At 39.5% G+C, this 17860-nt stretch overlaps 1 protein-coding gene across 1 annotated transcript in view; it reads right to left on the bottom strand.

Annotated features, from left to right (window-relative positions):
* The window catches only part of ZNF81 (zinc finger protein 81), a 59605-nt gene that overhangs the window by 10387 nt on the left and 31358 nt on the right, over positions 1-17860 (bottom strand). The window contains exons 3-4 of the mRNA XM_024760074.1: positions 14981-15107; positions 7710-7805 (exon numbers count right to left, since the gene is read on the bottom strand). Of these exons, the coding sequence (XP_024615842.1) occupies positions 7710-7805; positions 14981-15107 (223 nt within the window). The remainder of the gene's footprint in view (positions 1-7709; positions 7806-14980; positions 15108-17860) is intronic.

The raw sequence follows: 17860 nt of genomic DNA, 5'->3' as shown, positions 1-17860 counted from the left end.
AGCCCTCCAGCTTTCCCAGATGTAAGCCCCACTGGTTTTCAAAACCAGATGTTGGGGGACTTGTCTTCCTAGTGCAGGTATCCTGGGCTGGAGAGTACAACGTGGGGCTTGGACCCCTCACTTTTCAAGGGGGACCTCTGCAGTTATGATACCTTCTTGCTTGTGGGTCATCATACTGGGTGTGTGGGTTCTGAATAGACTGTGTCTCTGCCCCTACTACATATCTCAATGTGGCCTTTTCTTTATATCCTTAGTTGTAGAAAATCTGTTCTGCTAGTCTTCATGTCATTCTCGGAGATAGTTAGTTGTTCTCTGTGTAGCTGTAATTTAAGTGTGTTTGTGGGAGGAGATGAGCTCAGGATTTTCCTACTCTACCATCTTGATAGAAAGCAATAAATTTCTATCTGGGTGGTACTTCAGCTTCATCCCTATGTGGGATCTTCCCAGACCGGGGCACGAACCCGTGTCCCCTGCATCAGCAGGCGGACTCTCAACCACTGCACCACCAGGGAAGCCCTGATGTGTCATATCTTCATTATCATTCTGCTCAAAATATTTTCTAATTCCACTGTGTTTTTTTCTTTGACTTACGAGCTATGTGTATATATGCTGCTTACCTTCTAAACATTTGGATATGTTCTAATTGTCTCTCTGTTCAGAGTTTTGATTTATTTTAACAGTAACTAGAGAACATATAATGTATGATTTCAATCCTTTGAAGTTTGTTGCAATTAGCTTTATGTCCCAAAATAGGGTCTATTTTGGTCAGTGTGCCACATGCACTCGAAAAGAACGTGTAATCTACAGTTGTGGGATGGAGTGACCTAGGTATGTCAGTTAGGTCATACTGGTTTATTGTGTTCAAATCTGCTACATCTTTACAGATTCTTTTGTCTGTAAACAGATAAAAATCAATTACTGAGATAGGCATATCAAAATCTCCAACTATGATTGTGTATTTTATCTTTCCTTTTAGTATAATCCATATTTTCTGTATATATTTTGAGGCTATGTTATTAAATGCATACAAATTTATATTTTTGTAATCCTGTTGAATTGAAATTTTATCAATTTCAGAGAAAGAGGGCACATTACTGAAGATACAACAGACATTAAAATGATAATACAGGAATATTATGAAACAACTGAATGTCAAATATTGACAACTTAGATAAAATGCACAAACTCCTTGAAAGAAAAATTATCAAAACAAGAAGAAATAGAAAATGTGAACATTCCTATATCTATTAAAGAAACTGAATTTGAAATTAAAGATAATCCCACAAAGAAAACTTCAGACCCAGATGAGTTCACTGGTAAATTTTATCATATATTTAAGGAAAAATTATAAAATTTAAAGCAATCTTATACAAAATCACCGAACAGAGGAGTGAACTTTGAAAAATCCTAGCAAATATAGCAATTTTACACAAACTCTTCCAGAAGACAGAGCAGGCATGGAATTTCAACTCATTTTATGAGGTTAGCATTAACATGATACTGAAATCAAAGATGAAAAAAATCCCCCCAAACTAAAGATTAATATCTCTCAGAAACATAAGAGATAAAAACCCTTACCAAATACTAGCAAACTGAATCAAGAAATACATGAAAGAAGATAATACATCATGATCAAGTAAGGTTTATCCTGGGAATGCAAGGTCAGTTTAACATCTGAAAATCAGTGAAATTCATCACATTACCAGAATAAAATGTTCATATTAATAAATGCAGAAAAAGCATTTTGAAAATCTCATATCCATTCATGTTAAAAACTCTTCAAACTAGGAATAAAAATAAATTGCCACACATTAATTAAGGAAAACCACAGCTAATATTCTTAATGCTGAAAGACTGAAAGACTTTGCCTTCAGATTGGGAACAAGATAAAATAAAAATAAAGGGCATGCAGACTAAAAAGGAAATGATAAAAAGACATGACAATGGATACAGAAAATTATAAGGAATTTACAAAAAGACTCACTAGAATTAATGAGTGAATTTATTAGCAAGGTCTCAGAATACAGGGTAAATGCACAAGGATCAACTGTAAGAGTTCCACTTCTAGTATGGAGAAGTAACCTCCTAAACAAAAATTCTTCTACAGACAGTAACTGTAAGCTCTAGAGGAACAAAACAAAACATGTATTGGTAGAGTGAATAAAAGCAAGCAGATTCTGGAGAGAAGTCAGAAGTTAGAGGAAGTCTGAACAGAGATCTGAGTTGCTATCCACCTTAGGTGAGACAGCATCTCCGATTTGAGTATAACCTGGTTAATTGCCTACTATGAAAAAACGCAGAACAGTGTAACAGAATATAGTGTTACTACAACATAACACTGATAATGTTCAAGATACAATCCAAAATTACTCAATATATGATGACCTAGAAAAATGTTCTTTTGGTCACTCTCCAGTGTCTTCAGTAGTTTTTAAAATATATTTTCCAGAATTAACAGTTTGGGGTCTTCCCTGGTGGCACAGTGGTTGAGAGTCCGCCTGCTGATGCAGGGGACACGGGTTCGTGCCCCGGTCTGGGAAGATCCCACATGCCGCAGAGCGGCTAGGCCTGTGAGCCATGGCTGCTAAGCCTGTGCGTCCGGAGCCTGTGCTCCGCAATGGGAGAGGCCACAACAGTGAGAGGCCCATGTACCGAAAAAAAAAAAAAAGAGATGGATAGAATTAACAGTTTTGATCTGTTAGATGGGTTGGTCCAATGGAAACAATTCAGTCCTACTATGGCTCGTGTTAATTTTTGTATATAGTGTGAGGTTTGGGTCAAGGTTTTTTCCTTCCATTTGATACTAATATCCATTTGTTCAAGTGCAATTTGTTCAAAAGATGTTCCTTTCTCCCACTGAATTGTATTTGCACCTTTCTCAAAACTCAGTTGTCCGTATACATGTGGGTCTATTTTTGGACTCTCTTTTGTTCCATTTATATATCTGTTTGTCCTTACACCAATACTACACTGTCTGAATTACTGTAGCTTTATAGTAAATCTGAACATTAGGTAGTGTAAATCTTTCATACTTTTTCTTCTTTCTCAAGACTGTGTTGGCTATTCTAGGTCCTTTGTATATCCATATAAACTTTAAAATCTCCTTGTCAGTTTTTATCCCCTATAATTACAAATAATTGATTGAACAAGTAGAATATAATTCCATAAAGCAACAGACCTCAACAACACACAACCAACTTTAAATCTATATATAAACTATATATATATATACAATATTAGTACACAACACCCATCAACAGCTAAATATATTCTTTTCTCAGACCACAACAGAATTAAATTAGACAACATAAAGGAAATAGACAAATTCCTTAAAAAATACAACTTACTATGTCTGACAAAAGATGAAACAGAAAATCTGAATAGCCTTATGTCTATTAAAGAAATTGAATTTGTTATTAAAACTTTCTCATCAAGAAAATTCCAAGCCCGATGGTTTCACTGGTGAATTCCATGAAACAGTAAAAAAAAGTAACAATCTTACACAAACTATTTCAGATAATAGAGAAGGGAAAACTTCACAACTCATTTTTTTTGTGGCCAGCATAACCCTAATACCGAAACCTGACAAAGATATTGCAAAAGAAGAGAAAACTACAAACCAATATCACTCATGAAAAATGCCAATATTTTTTAAAAAATCAGTAAATAGAATCCAACAATGCATTGATATAATAAGGGTAATAAATCAAAATCAACTAGTAGTTATCTCAAAAATGCAAGGTCAATTTAACATTTGAAAATAAATAAATAAATTCACATATTAACAAAATAAAAGTGATCATATGATCACTCTAATAAGATGAAGAAAAAGCACTTGACAAAATACAATATGTAACCATGATAAGAGAAAACCTCTTCAATAAGCTAGGATTAGAAAGAACTTACATAACCTGATAAAGGGCAGCTTCAAAAAACCTACAGCTAACATCATACTTCATGGTACGAACTTTCTGCCCCAAATATCAGAACAAGGCAAGCATGCCCATGCTCAACACTTCTATTCAACATCAAACTAAAGGTCTTAGACTGTGAAATAAGGAAAGGAAAAGAAATAAAAATCATGAGATTGGAAAGGAAGAAGTAAAAGTGCCCTTAAAGTGATGATGATTACTTACATGAAAAACCCCAAGGAACCTACAAGAAAACTAATAGGTGGATTTAGAAATGCCTCAGGATACAAAGTCAACATACAAAAATAAATCACTAGCAACTTATACTAGCAATGAACAACCTGAAAATAAAAAAAAAACACAATGCCATTTATAATAGTATCAAAAAACATGAAATACTTAGGGATAAATTTAATGGACGATACATAAAACTTCTAAACAGAAAGCTATAAAACATTGCTGAAAGAAATCAAAGGTCTAAATAGATGTAGGAAGTTGCCATATTCATGGATTCAAAGGCTCAATATTATTAAGATGTCAGTTCTCCTAAAATTGATCTACAGAATTAATACCAAAATCCCAGCAAGCTTTTTCAAAAAAATTACAAACTGATTATAAAATTTATATGGAAATGCAAATGACCTAGAAGAGCTAAAGTAATTTTTTTAAAAAGCCAAGCTGGAGAACTTACCCTACCTGACTTCAAGACTCATTATAAAAGCTACAGTAATTAAGTATAGGTCTGGCAAAAGGACAGTGTATTAACTATATTTTCTTATTCTCTGTATTCTTGATGCTCTGGCATCCGATGCCTTGCTGATCCTGGAGAGACTGCCCCTCCCAGGCCTAGTTATTTCCTAGAGGCAGTAAATGACTTCCCTTTAACGCACCTTTCATATGCAAAACAACCAATCCAGAGCCCATATCCACCAATTATCTCCTTCATCACGATCTCACAGGTTGAGCCACTAGCCCCATGCCCAAATCTCCTCAGGGCTGGGTACCAGGCAACTCCCTACACCCCAGAGCCAGCTGAAATTACTCAAACTAGCTAATTCTAAACCTCCCCAGCCTGATTACTCTGGCTCACCCATTATTTCCATGAAAATCACAATAAAGTCTCTTGCCCATGTCTCCTCCTCACAAATTCTACCTCGTGATTGACCCTGGTGCTCCCTGGTGTGACCCTACGTGGTGTGGCATGCCTCCTCCTCTTGAGAACTGTGAGTTACAAACTATTTTCAATGGCAGTTGTCTCTGGATCTGTTGATCTCACCATACCTAAATAATAATAAAACCTTCATTTTAAAACAGAAAGACATATAGATCAATTGAACAGAATAGAGAATCCAGAAATAGGTTCACATATATGAAATCAATTGATCTTAATAAATGTGCCTAGGAAATTCAGTGGGAAATGGTTCTAGAACAACTGAATGTCGTATTGAAAAAAATGAACATCAATCCTTACATTAAACACACAAAATGGATCAATCATAGACCTAAACTGAAAAAGCTAAAATAATAAAACTTATAGAAGAAAATATGAGAAAATTTTTGTGACCTTGTAGTAGGCAAAGATTTCTTAAACAGATCACAAAAAATACTAAAAGTTTGAAAAGATGATAAATTAGACTCCATTAAAATATTTGCCTTTTGATAGGCAACAGTAAGAAAATAAAATTGCAAGGCACAAACGGACTCACAGACTTAGAGAATGAACTTATGGTTACCAGTGGGGGGAAGGGTGGAGGGAAGGGATAGTTAGGGAGTTTGGGATTGACATGTATACGCTGCTATATTTAAAAAGGATAACCAACAGGGACCTACTGTATAGCACAGGGAACTCTGCTCAATGTTATGTGGCAGCCTAGATGGAAGGGGAGGCTGGGGGGAGAATGGATACATGTGTATGTATGGCTGAGTCACTCTGCTGTGCACCTGAAACTATCACAGCATTGTTAATCGGCTATACTCCAATATAAAATAAAAGTTAAAAAAATATTTTAAAAAATTGCAAGGCACAGATTGGAACAAAATATCAGTGATACATATATCTGGCTTAGGAGTTGTATAAAGCAAATATAAACAACTCTTAAAACTCAATAAAAAGAAGACAAACAACCCAATAAAAAATGGGAAAGATATTTGAATACACAACTCACAAAAATGTACAAATGGTCAATAAGCACATGAAAAGATACTTAACATCATTACTCATCAGAGGAATGCAACTTAAACTCATACATCCACTATAATAGCAAAGATTAAAGAGACTGACGATAGCAAGTGTTGGTGAGGATTTGGAACAACAGAAATTCTCATGTATTGCTGTTAGGAATGTATAATAATACAGCCACTTTGGAAGACAGTTTGGCAATTATAAGAAATTATAAGAAAGGTAAGCAAACACTGATTATATTATACCAGCAACTCCACTCCTAGGTGAGTTACGCAAGAGAAACGTAAACATATGTTCACACAAAGACATAACAGAATGTTCACTGCAGCTTTATTCATAATAACCAAACAATGACCACCTGTCATCAACAGGTATAGAGATAAACAAATTACAGTATAGTCATACCACGGAATAGTATTCACTATTTAAAAGGAACAAATTAGTGATACACTCAATAACATGAATGAATTGCAAAATCATTATGCTGAACAAATAAAGTCAGACGCCAAAGGGTATATACAGTATGATTCCATTTATATGAAACCCTAATAAAGACAAATCTAATCTATAATAACAAAAAGCATGCCAATGGTTGCCTGGGGCCGAAGTGGTGTTGAGTATTAACTTCAAGGGGCATGAAGGTGCATTCTGTGTGATGGAATGTAATATGTCATGATTGGGGTGGTGGTTATATCAGTGTGTACCTTTGTCAAAACTCAGGAAACTGTATTCTTAAAATGGATACATTTTATGGTATGTAAATTATACCTTAATAAAGCTGATTTTAAAAGAAAAAATGCTAGGTGACAGTGATCACAAAGCCAGAAGATGGGAGAGAGGCGTGAGATAGGGAAGGTGGAGAGAAGTGAGGAATCTAAAGGCAATACCTACAAAGAGAAAGGAAGGTGAGGCTGGTTGTAGATAACAGTTTATTGGTATCTTAGAGTGAGAAGATGAAAATGAGATGGAGAAGAAGGTGAAAAGGCACCAGGGAGAACAGGAGTGAGGCAACCAACTGATCTTCAAAGATGGTAAATCCATTAAAACCTGAATGTATATGATAAGGACCTAAGACCCTGGGAGTGGGGTTTCGGTACTAAAGCATAAAAATGTGATGGAAGGAGAGAATATCCAAGAAAACCAGATCCATACTGAGGAAGCCTGTCATGTGATCGAGACTATACATATTGCAGCAATTCTCCTGGAGGAAAGCCAAACCAAGAAGACAGTTGATAACAGTAAGGGAAATAGAGGGAGAGAGCAATTTGGTACCAGAGAGGCCAATATTATCTATTTTCAAGAAGTCTCTAAAGTTTTGAACCTTCAGTGGGAAGCACCCGCATAGCACAGGGAGATCAGTTTGGTGCTTTGTGACCACCTAGAGGGGTGGGAAGGGAGGGTGGGAGGGAGGGAGACGCAAGAGGGAAGAGATATGGGGATACATGTATATGTACAGCTGATTCACTTTGTTGTAGAGCGAAAACTAACACACCATTGTAAAGCAATTATACTCCAATAAAGGTGTTTAAAAAAAAAGGGTAGCAATCATAGCCTTTTACAAGTATCAGCCTCAAGTATTTCCATGTCTCCCTTCTGCCCGGATCACACTCGCTCACCTGAGCAGCTCTGATGTGGGGTTTCCTCCTCCAACGTCCAAGGCTCCTCTCCTTGCTCCAACTTGAAGATGACCTCTGGCTTGGGAATTTCACATCCTGTTAACAGGAAATGATAGAAAATGGGGTCCAGCTAATTGCTTTCCATTTGTTCTTTGGAAAAGTGACCACATTTCATTGGGAAAAGAGTAATAAGCGCAAAGGTGCAAAGGGACTGAAGAATCTCAGACCAATCAAGGATGACACCATCACACACTTCAGATGTCCCAGAGCACTCAGCAGCTGAGGATGGAAGCAGCCTCTCTGAGGTTCTGTGTTAGTTCCCCTAGGGCTGCTCTAACAAAGTACTGAAAACTGGGTGGCTTAAAACAATAGGAAGGTATTGTCTCATATTTCTGGAGGCTAGAAATCTCAAATCAAGGTGTTAGCAGGGTCATGTTCTCTCTGGCAGATATAGGGGAGAATCCTTCCTTGCATCTTCTAGCACTTGTGCTTGCCAAAAATCTTTAGCATTCCTTGGCTTGTAAACGCATTTTACTCCAGTCCCATGGCTGTCTTCTCCCTGTGCATCTCTTCTCACTGTCTTCCCTCTAGGTGTGCCTATTTCAGTGCCCAAATTTCCCTTTTTTGTAAGGATACCACTCAATTAGGGCCCACACCAATGACCTCATCTTAACTTGATCCCCTCTGTAAAGATTACTACTTGCAAATAAGGGCACATTCTGAGGTACTGGGGGTTAAGATTTTAACATATTTTTTTTGAGGGGACACAATTCAACCCGTAAGAGCCGGCCCTCTGATGCCCCAAAATTCATGTCCTTCCCATGTGCAAAATACACTAACCCCATCCCAGTATCCCCCAAAGTCTTAATCATCCCAGCATCAACTCTTACGTCTAAAATCCCATCTAAACATCAACTCAGAGTCTCAAATCACATCATCTAAATCATCCAAGTCTTACAGGTGAGACTTGAGTATGAGTCATTCTGGGACAACATTCCTCTCCATGCAAACCTGTGGAAACAGATGAGTTATCTGCTTCCAAAATACAGTGGTGGGACAGGCAGAGGATAGATGATACTCCCATTCCAAAAGGGAGAAATTAGAATTTAAAAAGGGATGGGAGGTCTCAAGCAAGTCTGAAACCTAGCAGGGCAAATTCCATTAGATTTTAAGGCTTCACAATAATTCTCATTGGTACAACACTCTGTCCTCCAAGCCCACGAGGGTGGTAGCCCCACCCACTCAGCCCCGGGCCAGGAGTGGCACCACTTAGTATTACCACTAGTGACCCATTAGCAAAAATTCTGCTTCCTGCACCGGCAACCTTATGCTCTGCTGTTCTACACGTTTTAGTTCCAAAGGGAGGAACACTTCCACCGAGAGACACAACAATGATTCCCTTGAACTGGAAGTTGTCTGCCACCTGGACATCTTGGTCTTTTCATGCCTCTGAATCAACAGGCAAAGAAGGGAGTTACTGTGCTGGCTGTGGTGGTTGATCTTGACCACCAAGGGGAAATTGGACTGCTATATCATGATGGAGGTAAAGAAGAGTATGTCTAGAATACAGGAGACCCCATAAGGCATACTATCATGCCCTGTGATTAAAGTCAATGGAAAACTACAACAATTCAACTCGGGCAACACTGCTGATGGGCCAGACCCTTCAGGAATAAAGTTTTGGGTCATCCCACTTGGTAAAAAACCACAACCAGCTGAGGTGCTTGCTGAGAGCAAAGGGAACAAAAAACGGGGTAGTGCAAAAAGGAATTCTGCTTCAGGACTGCGACATAAGAAATCTGCCTAGTTTGCAGTCTGTGGCCTGCCCTGTGGATTTCAGACTCAAAAGTTCGACATCAACTCACCTGAATTTCCAGCCTGCTGGCCTGCCCTTCAGACTTGCCAGTTCCCACAACTGGGTGAGCTGGTTCCTTAAAATAAACCTCTCCCCCCACTCTGTATTTATGTACACACGTGCGCATGCACGTATGTGTATACTCTCTATATGTATATACCTGTATCCTATTGGTTCTATTTCTCTGCAGAACCATAATAGAGAGTGGCTCTAGAGGAACAGGATCTCAAGGATGAGTTTTCTGAATTAGTTATGGGATTTCTAGAATTGACTCCTTATTCTGATTAGATTCAAAAGCACTAATGACTCTATTTCAGTAGTAAGGAGGGCACTAATAGTCCCTGGTGTAACATGGCAATAGAGATATGCAAAATATCAACACTGGATACTCTTAATCAAATGCTTGTAAGAAGTGAGGTTCTGGATAAACTTGTATTTGATACCTTGGAAATTTTTGTCAAACTTCCAAGTATAATAAGATTGCCTGGTTACTCCTAATTGCGCTGGATGAAGTGGGGAAAGAAAAGGATGAGCTCAGGGATTTGATTCTCCAGATCATGCACCGCATAAGTGACCTGAAAATTTCTCTGTCTGTCCTGAAAGTAACCCTTAGCTCCTATAGCTGCAGAGCTGAGATGGCTGAAAACCAAACCCAGAGTCTCATCCTGTGAGTGGCTAAATTACAACACAAATTGAATTCCCAACTTCACAGAGTGTCTGCTGTTAAAGGAGAGCATTGATGAGGAAGGAACGGGATCCTGAAAACTGGAACGGAGACATATGAGGACACTGAACTGCTAAATTCAGATGAGTCTTTGTCAGTAGAAGCAGCCCTTTTGCCCTCAACTGAGAAGTTTAACCCTCCTCTGCCAGAGGAGCCTGCGGTGGGCTCCCCGAGGGACTTGCCTTGTAACGTACTGCTGGCTCCCCTCAGGACCTATGCCTACCACCCTTCTTTGCTTCCAGACCTGTAACTAGACTTAAGTCTCATCAAGGCCCAAGGGTGAGGTACAGAGTGTGACCCATGAGGAGGTGTGACATACTCCAAAAGAACTGCATGATTTGTCCAATCTATACGGACAGAAATCTGGGGAATATGTGTGGAAATGGATATTAAGAGTGTGGGATAATGGAAAGAACATAAAGTTGGATCAGGCCAAAATTATTGATATGTGTACACTAAAGCAGATTCTGAATGTAATGTTGCCACTTGAGGGGTTAGGAAGGGCTGAAACAGTGTGTTTGGCTGGTTGGTTGAAACATGGACCAAAACATGGCCCACACTAAATGCAGCTGAAATGCCTGGACTACTTCGGTGTACTACAGAGGAAGGCATCCAAAGGCTTAGGGAGATTGGAATGTTAGAGTGGATTTATCGTGGAAGGTCTGCTCACTCACACTGGGAGGGTCCAGAGACACTCCTGTCATGATGACTGTGACTAATAAATTTGTGAAGGGGCCCCGGGTAATCTGTGATTGCTCTTTGCTGCAAGCTCCTTGCTGTAGGTCAGAAATTTCAGTGGGAACTCCTGCCAGTGAACTGGGAAACCTAAATGCAATGGGAGTAATTGGATCCTGGGGTGGCAGGGGCCAAACAGAGGCATTGAGTTGTCAAATGCAAGGTGGATGCGGTTACCACAGGCTCAAAGCAGTAATCAGAAAAGTCCGATTCATACATAAGAGTAGACATTTTTATAATACTGTTTTAATTCATTCTCCTACTCATTAGACTTCAGACATCTTTCAAAACAAACCTTTATCTTAGTGTTCCATTATTTAAGAGATAACCTTCTTTCAAGGCAGCAGAGTTAGGACAGTCTAAGAAAAGCAGGACAAAAACAGTATATGAACATTTAGCAAAGAACAGTTTTCAGATATTTATGAAACTATGCTACATACTCATATATTTATGTGTTATATGTCTATACCTCTCTATCCTTCTAACACTATATGAGAATAGGGGAATAGCATTAAATATAACACCTGTTACAGAGTGGCTCATCTGCTCACAGACAGACATATCAACAAATTAAGAGCAAGGAAAGGGGAAATAAAAGAATACTGAGTATTCATTATGTATCAGACACTGCCCTAGGCACTTTAGATAAATTCATTCATTTCATCTTGAAAATAACTCTCCTCTTAGTCCCTTTAGATAAGGAAACTGAGGCTCAGAGAGGTAAAATTCCAAAATCACATAGCTAGTAAGAGGCTTAGTTAGTCACTCAACAAGTGGCCAGGTGAAGATCTAAACTTCTTTCTCATATACCATACTACTGTCAAATAGGAAAAAATGCATACATGTCTTTAATATACATTAGAAATAAAACAAACTTTCTGTGCTGCCAAAAAAATAAACAAACAGAAAGTCCAATTCACAGAGATCTATAGGGTTGGCTAGTTGATCCTGACATCCCTAGAAAAGAAATAGGTGGGCAATCTACTAAATTCTTACTTGATCTGTATAAGGAGAAGAGTCCTAGGTCAAGTGAACAGAAGTCTAACTTGAAACATCAAAACACAGAGTCCTGGCTCCTCAATCAATTCTCAGACTTGAGCCAGTTTATATACCCGGAATGAACACTTTTGAATGAAGGGGAGGCTGGGTCCCTGAAGGAAGGAACCCATGACACTGCCAAAAATGTATACTACTAACCTTTCTCCCAACCTTCCCTAAAGGGACCTATAGCCCTTTACAGGGTACCTGTGCGTTGGGGAAAAAAACAATGAGGCTTACCAGATATCACTGGACCTTGGCACTGAACTGACACTAATTCCAAAAGACCCAAAACATCACTGTGGCCCACCAGACAGCGTAGAGGCTTATAAAAGTGAAGTGATCAATGGAGTTTTCACTCAGGTCCATCACACACAGTGGGCTCAGTGGATCCCCAAAGCCATCTTGCGGTTATTTCTCTGGTCCAGGAATGCATAACTGGAATACACATACTCAGCAACAGGCAGTATCCCCATATTGGTTTCCTGACCTATGGAGTGAGGCGTTTTATGGTGGGAAATGCCAAGTGGAAGCCACTAGAACTGCCTCTACAGAAAATGGTAAACCAAAAGCAGTACCGCATTCTTGAAGGACTGCAGAGATTACTGCCACCATCAAGGACCTGAAGGATGCAGGGTGGTGGTTGCACTACATCCCTATTCACCATGCCTATTTGGCCTGTGCAGAAGACAGTGGATTATCATAAACTCAACCTGGTAGTGACTCCAACAGCAGCTGCTGTACCAGATACGGTTTTGTTGCTTGAGCAAATGAACGCACTCCTTGATACCGGGTAGGTAGCTATTTATCTGGCAAATGCTTTTTTAAAAAACAATACCTGTTAGTCAAGACCAGCAGAAGCAGTTTTCTCTCTGTTAGCAAGGCCAGCTATACACCTTCACTGTCCTACCTCAGAGGCAGATCAACTCTCCAGTCCTATGTCATAATTTAGTCTGCAGGGATCTTGATCAACTTTCCCTTCCACAGGACATCACATCGGTCCATTACATGGATGATACTATGCTCATTAGACCTAGTGAGCAAGGAGGAGCAACTACTCTAGACTTATGGATAAGACATTTGTGTGGCAGAAGGTGGGAAATAAATCTGACAAAAATTTCGGGGTCTTCTATCGCAGTGAAATTTCTAGGGGTCCAGTGGTGTGGGGCATGTTGAGATATCCCTTCTAAGGTCTTGAAGAGTAAGTTTTTGTGTCTGGCTCTTCCATAAACAAAAGGAGGGGCAACACCTGCCTCCCACTGCTGCTCACAAGGGGCCCAAGTCCTTATGATGGAGGCCCAGCCTGTGGATGGTATGAGGCCAGGAGCCGTCCTTGGAGCACTGAGACTGGGTCCTCCCAGAGTCGTGTTCCTTGAGAATGTGCCTAAAGTGGGCGGTAAACTCCGTCTAAGGCTAAATACTGGCTCAAAATTGATAGTCAACAAGTACCATAAGGGACAGTTGAAGAGAGAGTTCAAGAGAGCATGTTAAGAGGTGTGACCTCAGATCAGATGTGGCGACCTCACACCTGGGTGGTGGCCCTGCCCTCTTAGCTCTGAAACTAATTAGGTGGCTCACCTTCTGGAAACAAAGAGGTGACAGCCAGTCACCCTGCATCTCCCCAGTCTGTGCCCTCTGGGCCTGTGATGGCAGTGACAGCCCTGCTGGCTTCTGAACCATTTTGGGAGTCATTCATCCCTTTTCTTGAAGGGTGTTCACAGCCAAATAGCTTTACTGGACTGTTTCCTGTCTGTAGAATCCCAGAACCCCAGCCTTCCTTCCTTTTTCCCTGCCTCCGTCCTCTTCAGCCCAAGCTGGCAGCGTTTCTCCTGAGATGGTTGACTGGATCCACAAATCATATACCTAATCTTTTTAGCAACTGGTTGTCCAGCCACACCCTTGGTGCTCTTTCCAGAGTACACCTTCTTATATTTTGCAGTATGGATAGGCTGAGAATTTTCCAAATCTTCATATTCTAGTTCCTTTTTACTAACAATTCCTTCTTCAATTTCTCTTTCCTCTAGCATTTTACTGTAAGTATGAAGCAGAAACCAAGCCCTGCCTTTAACACTTTGCTTAGAAATCTCTTCAGCTAAATATCCAAATTCATCACTCACGACTTCTGTTTTCTACCCAAGAGAACACAATTCAGCCAAATTCTCTGCCACTTTATAATAAGAATCACCTTTCCACTTGTTTCCAATTATATGTTCCTCACTTCCATCTGAGACCTCACCAAAAACACCTTTAACACTCCTATTTCTACCAACAGTTTCTCTGAGGCAATCCAGACATTTTCTATCAAGCACCTGAAAATCTTTCCAGGCTCTACCCATTGCCCACTTCCAAAGCCACCTCCATGGTTTTTGTAGGTATTTGTTATGGCAGCACCCCGCTTCCCAGTACAGAAAGCTGTGCTAGTTTCCTAGGGCTGTTGTAACAAAGTACCACAAACTGGGTGGCTCAGAACAACAGAAATTTATTGTCTTGAAGTTCTGGAGGCCAGAAGTCTAAAATCAAGGTGTAAGCAGGGCCATGCTCTTTTTGAAGGTGCTAGGGAGGGAACTGTTCCATGCCTCACTCCTGGCTTCTCGTGGCCTCAGGCATTTCTTGTCCTATAGATGCCTCACTCCAGTCACATGGTCATCTTTTCCTTGTATGTCTTCACATTGCTTTCCCTCTGTGTTTCTGTGTCTCTGTGTCTAGATGTCCCTTTTTTATAAGGATGCCAGTCATATTGGATTAGGGCCCATCTAATGACCCTGTTTTTGCTTGATTACTTCTGGATAGACCCTATTTCTAAATAAGGTCACATTCAGAAGTAGTGGGGGTTAGGGCTTCAACATATTTTCTTTGGGGAGGGGCCACAATTTTACCTATAACAAGGTCCTTGTAGGTTCACAGAGTGGCTCTGCTTACCCAGTGAGAGAAGGTGGCTATAGTTCTCCAGCATCACGTCCTGGTACAGGCGCCTTTGAGTAGAATCCAGCTGCTGCCACTCCTCCCTGCTGAAGTCCACAGTCACGTCCTCAAAGGACACTGACACCTGTAACAACACAATCCCGTTCAGGGTGACATGGTCAGCATGGTGGGATAGGGAAGAGATAGATAGAAAATTGTTTTTAGTAACTTTTACCACAATATCCCATAGGGTATGCCTATTAAATACCTACTTATACATAATGTACAGAATACAAATATCTAATTGGAAATTTCTGCTATTCATTGTGTACAACACTCAGTCTTTCTTTCTTTTTTTTTTTTTTTTTGGTATGCGGGCCTCTCACTGCTGTGGCCTCTCCCGTTGCGGAGCACAGGCTCCGGACGCACAGGCTCAGCGGCCACAGCTCACAGGCCTAGCCACTCTGCAGCATGTGGGATCTTTCTGGACCGGGGCACGAACCTGTGTCCCTTGCATCGGCAGGCGGACTCTAACCACTGCTCCACCAGGGAAGCCCCTCAGTCTTTCATTTTTAAAAATAATATTTCTGTACAGGATTTGAACTTGATCCTATTTTGTTGCTCATTTTAATGGGAATTTGTGTTTTATAACTTTTAGGAGGAAGAATGTACATTTTTTTTCACTTTACATAGCTCCCTCTACTGCTGCTTTCATTTAGTCTTCAAAAATATAGCCATTTTCTCTTGATGCCTTTTTTTTTTTTTTGGCCAATTTTAATTTAATTCCATAGGGGTCAGAAAACATACACTGTATGATTTCAACATATGTTCTATCCAGAAGAACGTTTCATGTGTCCCTGGAAAGGACTGCATATTCAGTTATTGGTGGGTGCAGTTATAATATATAAATCAACTTGATTGAGTGCTGCTGAAATTTTATATCACTTTACTCATTTGTCTTCTACTTGTTCAGCCAATTATTTGTCAACTTTTTGGTAAAAATTGACAGGGAGATGTTAAAAGTTTATATGGCTATGCAAAGGAACTAGAATACACAAAGCAAGGATTAGCATGGAGGATTTATACTATGCAATGTTAAGACTTACTTTAAAGCTACAATAATCAGACAGTGTGGTATTGATCTAAGTACAGACACATATATCAATGGAACAGAATAAGAGAATCCAGAAACAGATCTGCACACATATGGACAACTGGTTTTTGACAAAGGTGCCAAAGTGATTCAATGGGGGAAAGGAAAAGTCTTTTTTAAAAATTGTGCTGGAACAAATGGATATGAGTTTTGGAGGAAAAAAACAAACCTTGACCCACATCTCACATCATATACAAAAATTAACTTTAGTGTTCTCACCACACACACACACACACACACACACACACTCAAACTAAGCAACTCTGTGAAGTGATGAATGTATTAAGTAACTCGATTGTGGTATAAAAACAAATATACAGATCAACAGAATAGAACAGAAAGCCCAGAAATCAACCCACACATATACAGTCAATTAACTTATGACAAAGGAGCCAAGAACATAAAATGGGGAAAGGACAGTCTCTTCAATATATGGTGTTGGGAAAACTGGACAGCCACATGCAAAGGAATGAAACTGGAGCACTATCTTATACTACATGCAAAAAATAACTCAAAATGGATTAAAGACTAGAACATAAGATCAGAAATCATACAACTCCTAGATGGAAACATAGGTGGTAAGCTCCTTGACATAAGTCTTGGAGATAAATTTTTGGATTTGACACCAAAAGCAAAGGCAAGAAAAAACAAAAATAAACAAGTGGGAATATACCAAAGTAAAAATCTTATGCACAGCAAATGAAACCTTCAACAAAATGACACAGCAGCCTACTGAATGGGAAAAAATATTTGCAAATCATATATCTGATAAGGGGTTAATATGCAAAATATATAAAGAACGCATACAACTCAACAGCAAAAAACCCATGAGAAAGCCCGCACACAGCAACGAAGACCCAATGCAGACAAAAATAAATAATAAATAAATTTATATAAAAAAATAAGAGGCAGAAACTTCCCAAATATGGTAAAAGACATAAATTTACAGATTCAAGCAGGATAAATCCACAGAAAACCACACCTGTGCACAGTGTAGTCAAACTAATGAAAACCAAAGAAGAAAAGAAAGCAGCCAGAAAACAAACAAAAAAAGACATATTACATACAGGGAAACAGTGATTAAAATGACCACTCAGTGCTCAACAGAAGAAACAGAGGTCAGAATACAGAATACAAACTACAAAATTTTTAAATGATGAAGAAAATAAGTTTTATCTGGCTGGGCAAATTTAGGAGTGCCTTGATAAGTTCTTCATGGCTTTTGGTTCTACCCTCTGTGTTTCTGGTCCCACCCTCTGAGCCATCTTTCCTATTTCATGAAAGGTTGAAAGGTAGCATTTCAGGAAAGGTAGCAGAAAAGTTTTCTCAGTCTGCTTCCTACCGGTAGAATTTTGAAGGTCTGACATCTTTCCATTTTTGTATTGTCTCTATCCCTTTAAGTCTAAGGTGGTAGTGTTTCTGTTCATATAATTTGCTCTAAAATTTTATGAGTTGTCTGTGAATCTCACTGGGTTCACTCCCTTAGACGAAAAGTGCACCTACAGATCTGTTTGAGATAAGCCATTCTTTATCTTGGACTCCTGCTGAGAGGGCTGAGGGAAACACTCTTAAGCTTCCTAGAGGCCCTCTTGCTTGATTGAGATCTATGAGGCACTCTTAATCTCTTCAAGGGGAGTTTTGTGTGGCTGAATGCTCTGGTCCTCTGATCTGAGGTCTTAAGAAAAGGTTGTATAGTCACATCTTTTGCTTTATTTCTAGATCATATTTTCCTGATAGTGTTTCAG

This window comes from Neophocaena asiaeorientalis, unplaced genomic scaffold (genome assembly GCF_003031525.2).
Source record: "Neophocaena asiaeorientalis asiaeorientalis breed wild unplaced genomic scaffold, Neophocaena_asiaeorientalis_V1.1 scaffold1755, whole genome shotgun sequence".
NCBI lineage: Eukaryota > Metazoa > Chordata > Mammalia > Artiodactyla > Phocoenidae > Neophocaena > Neophocaena asiaeorientalis.
Note: the sequence above shows the minus strand (reverse complement) of the source record. Positions and strands in the feature narration are given on the sequence as shown.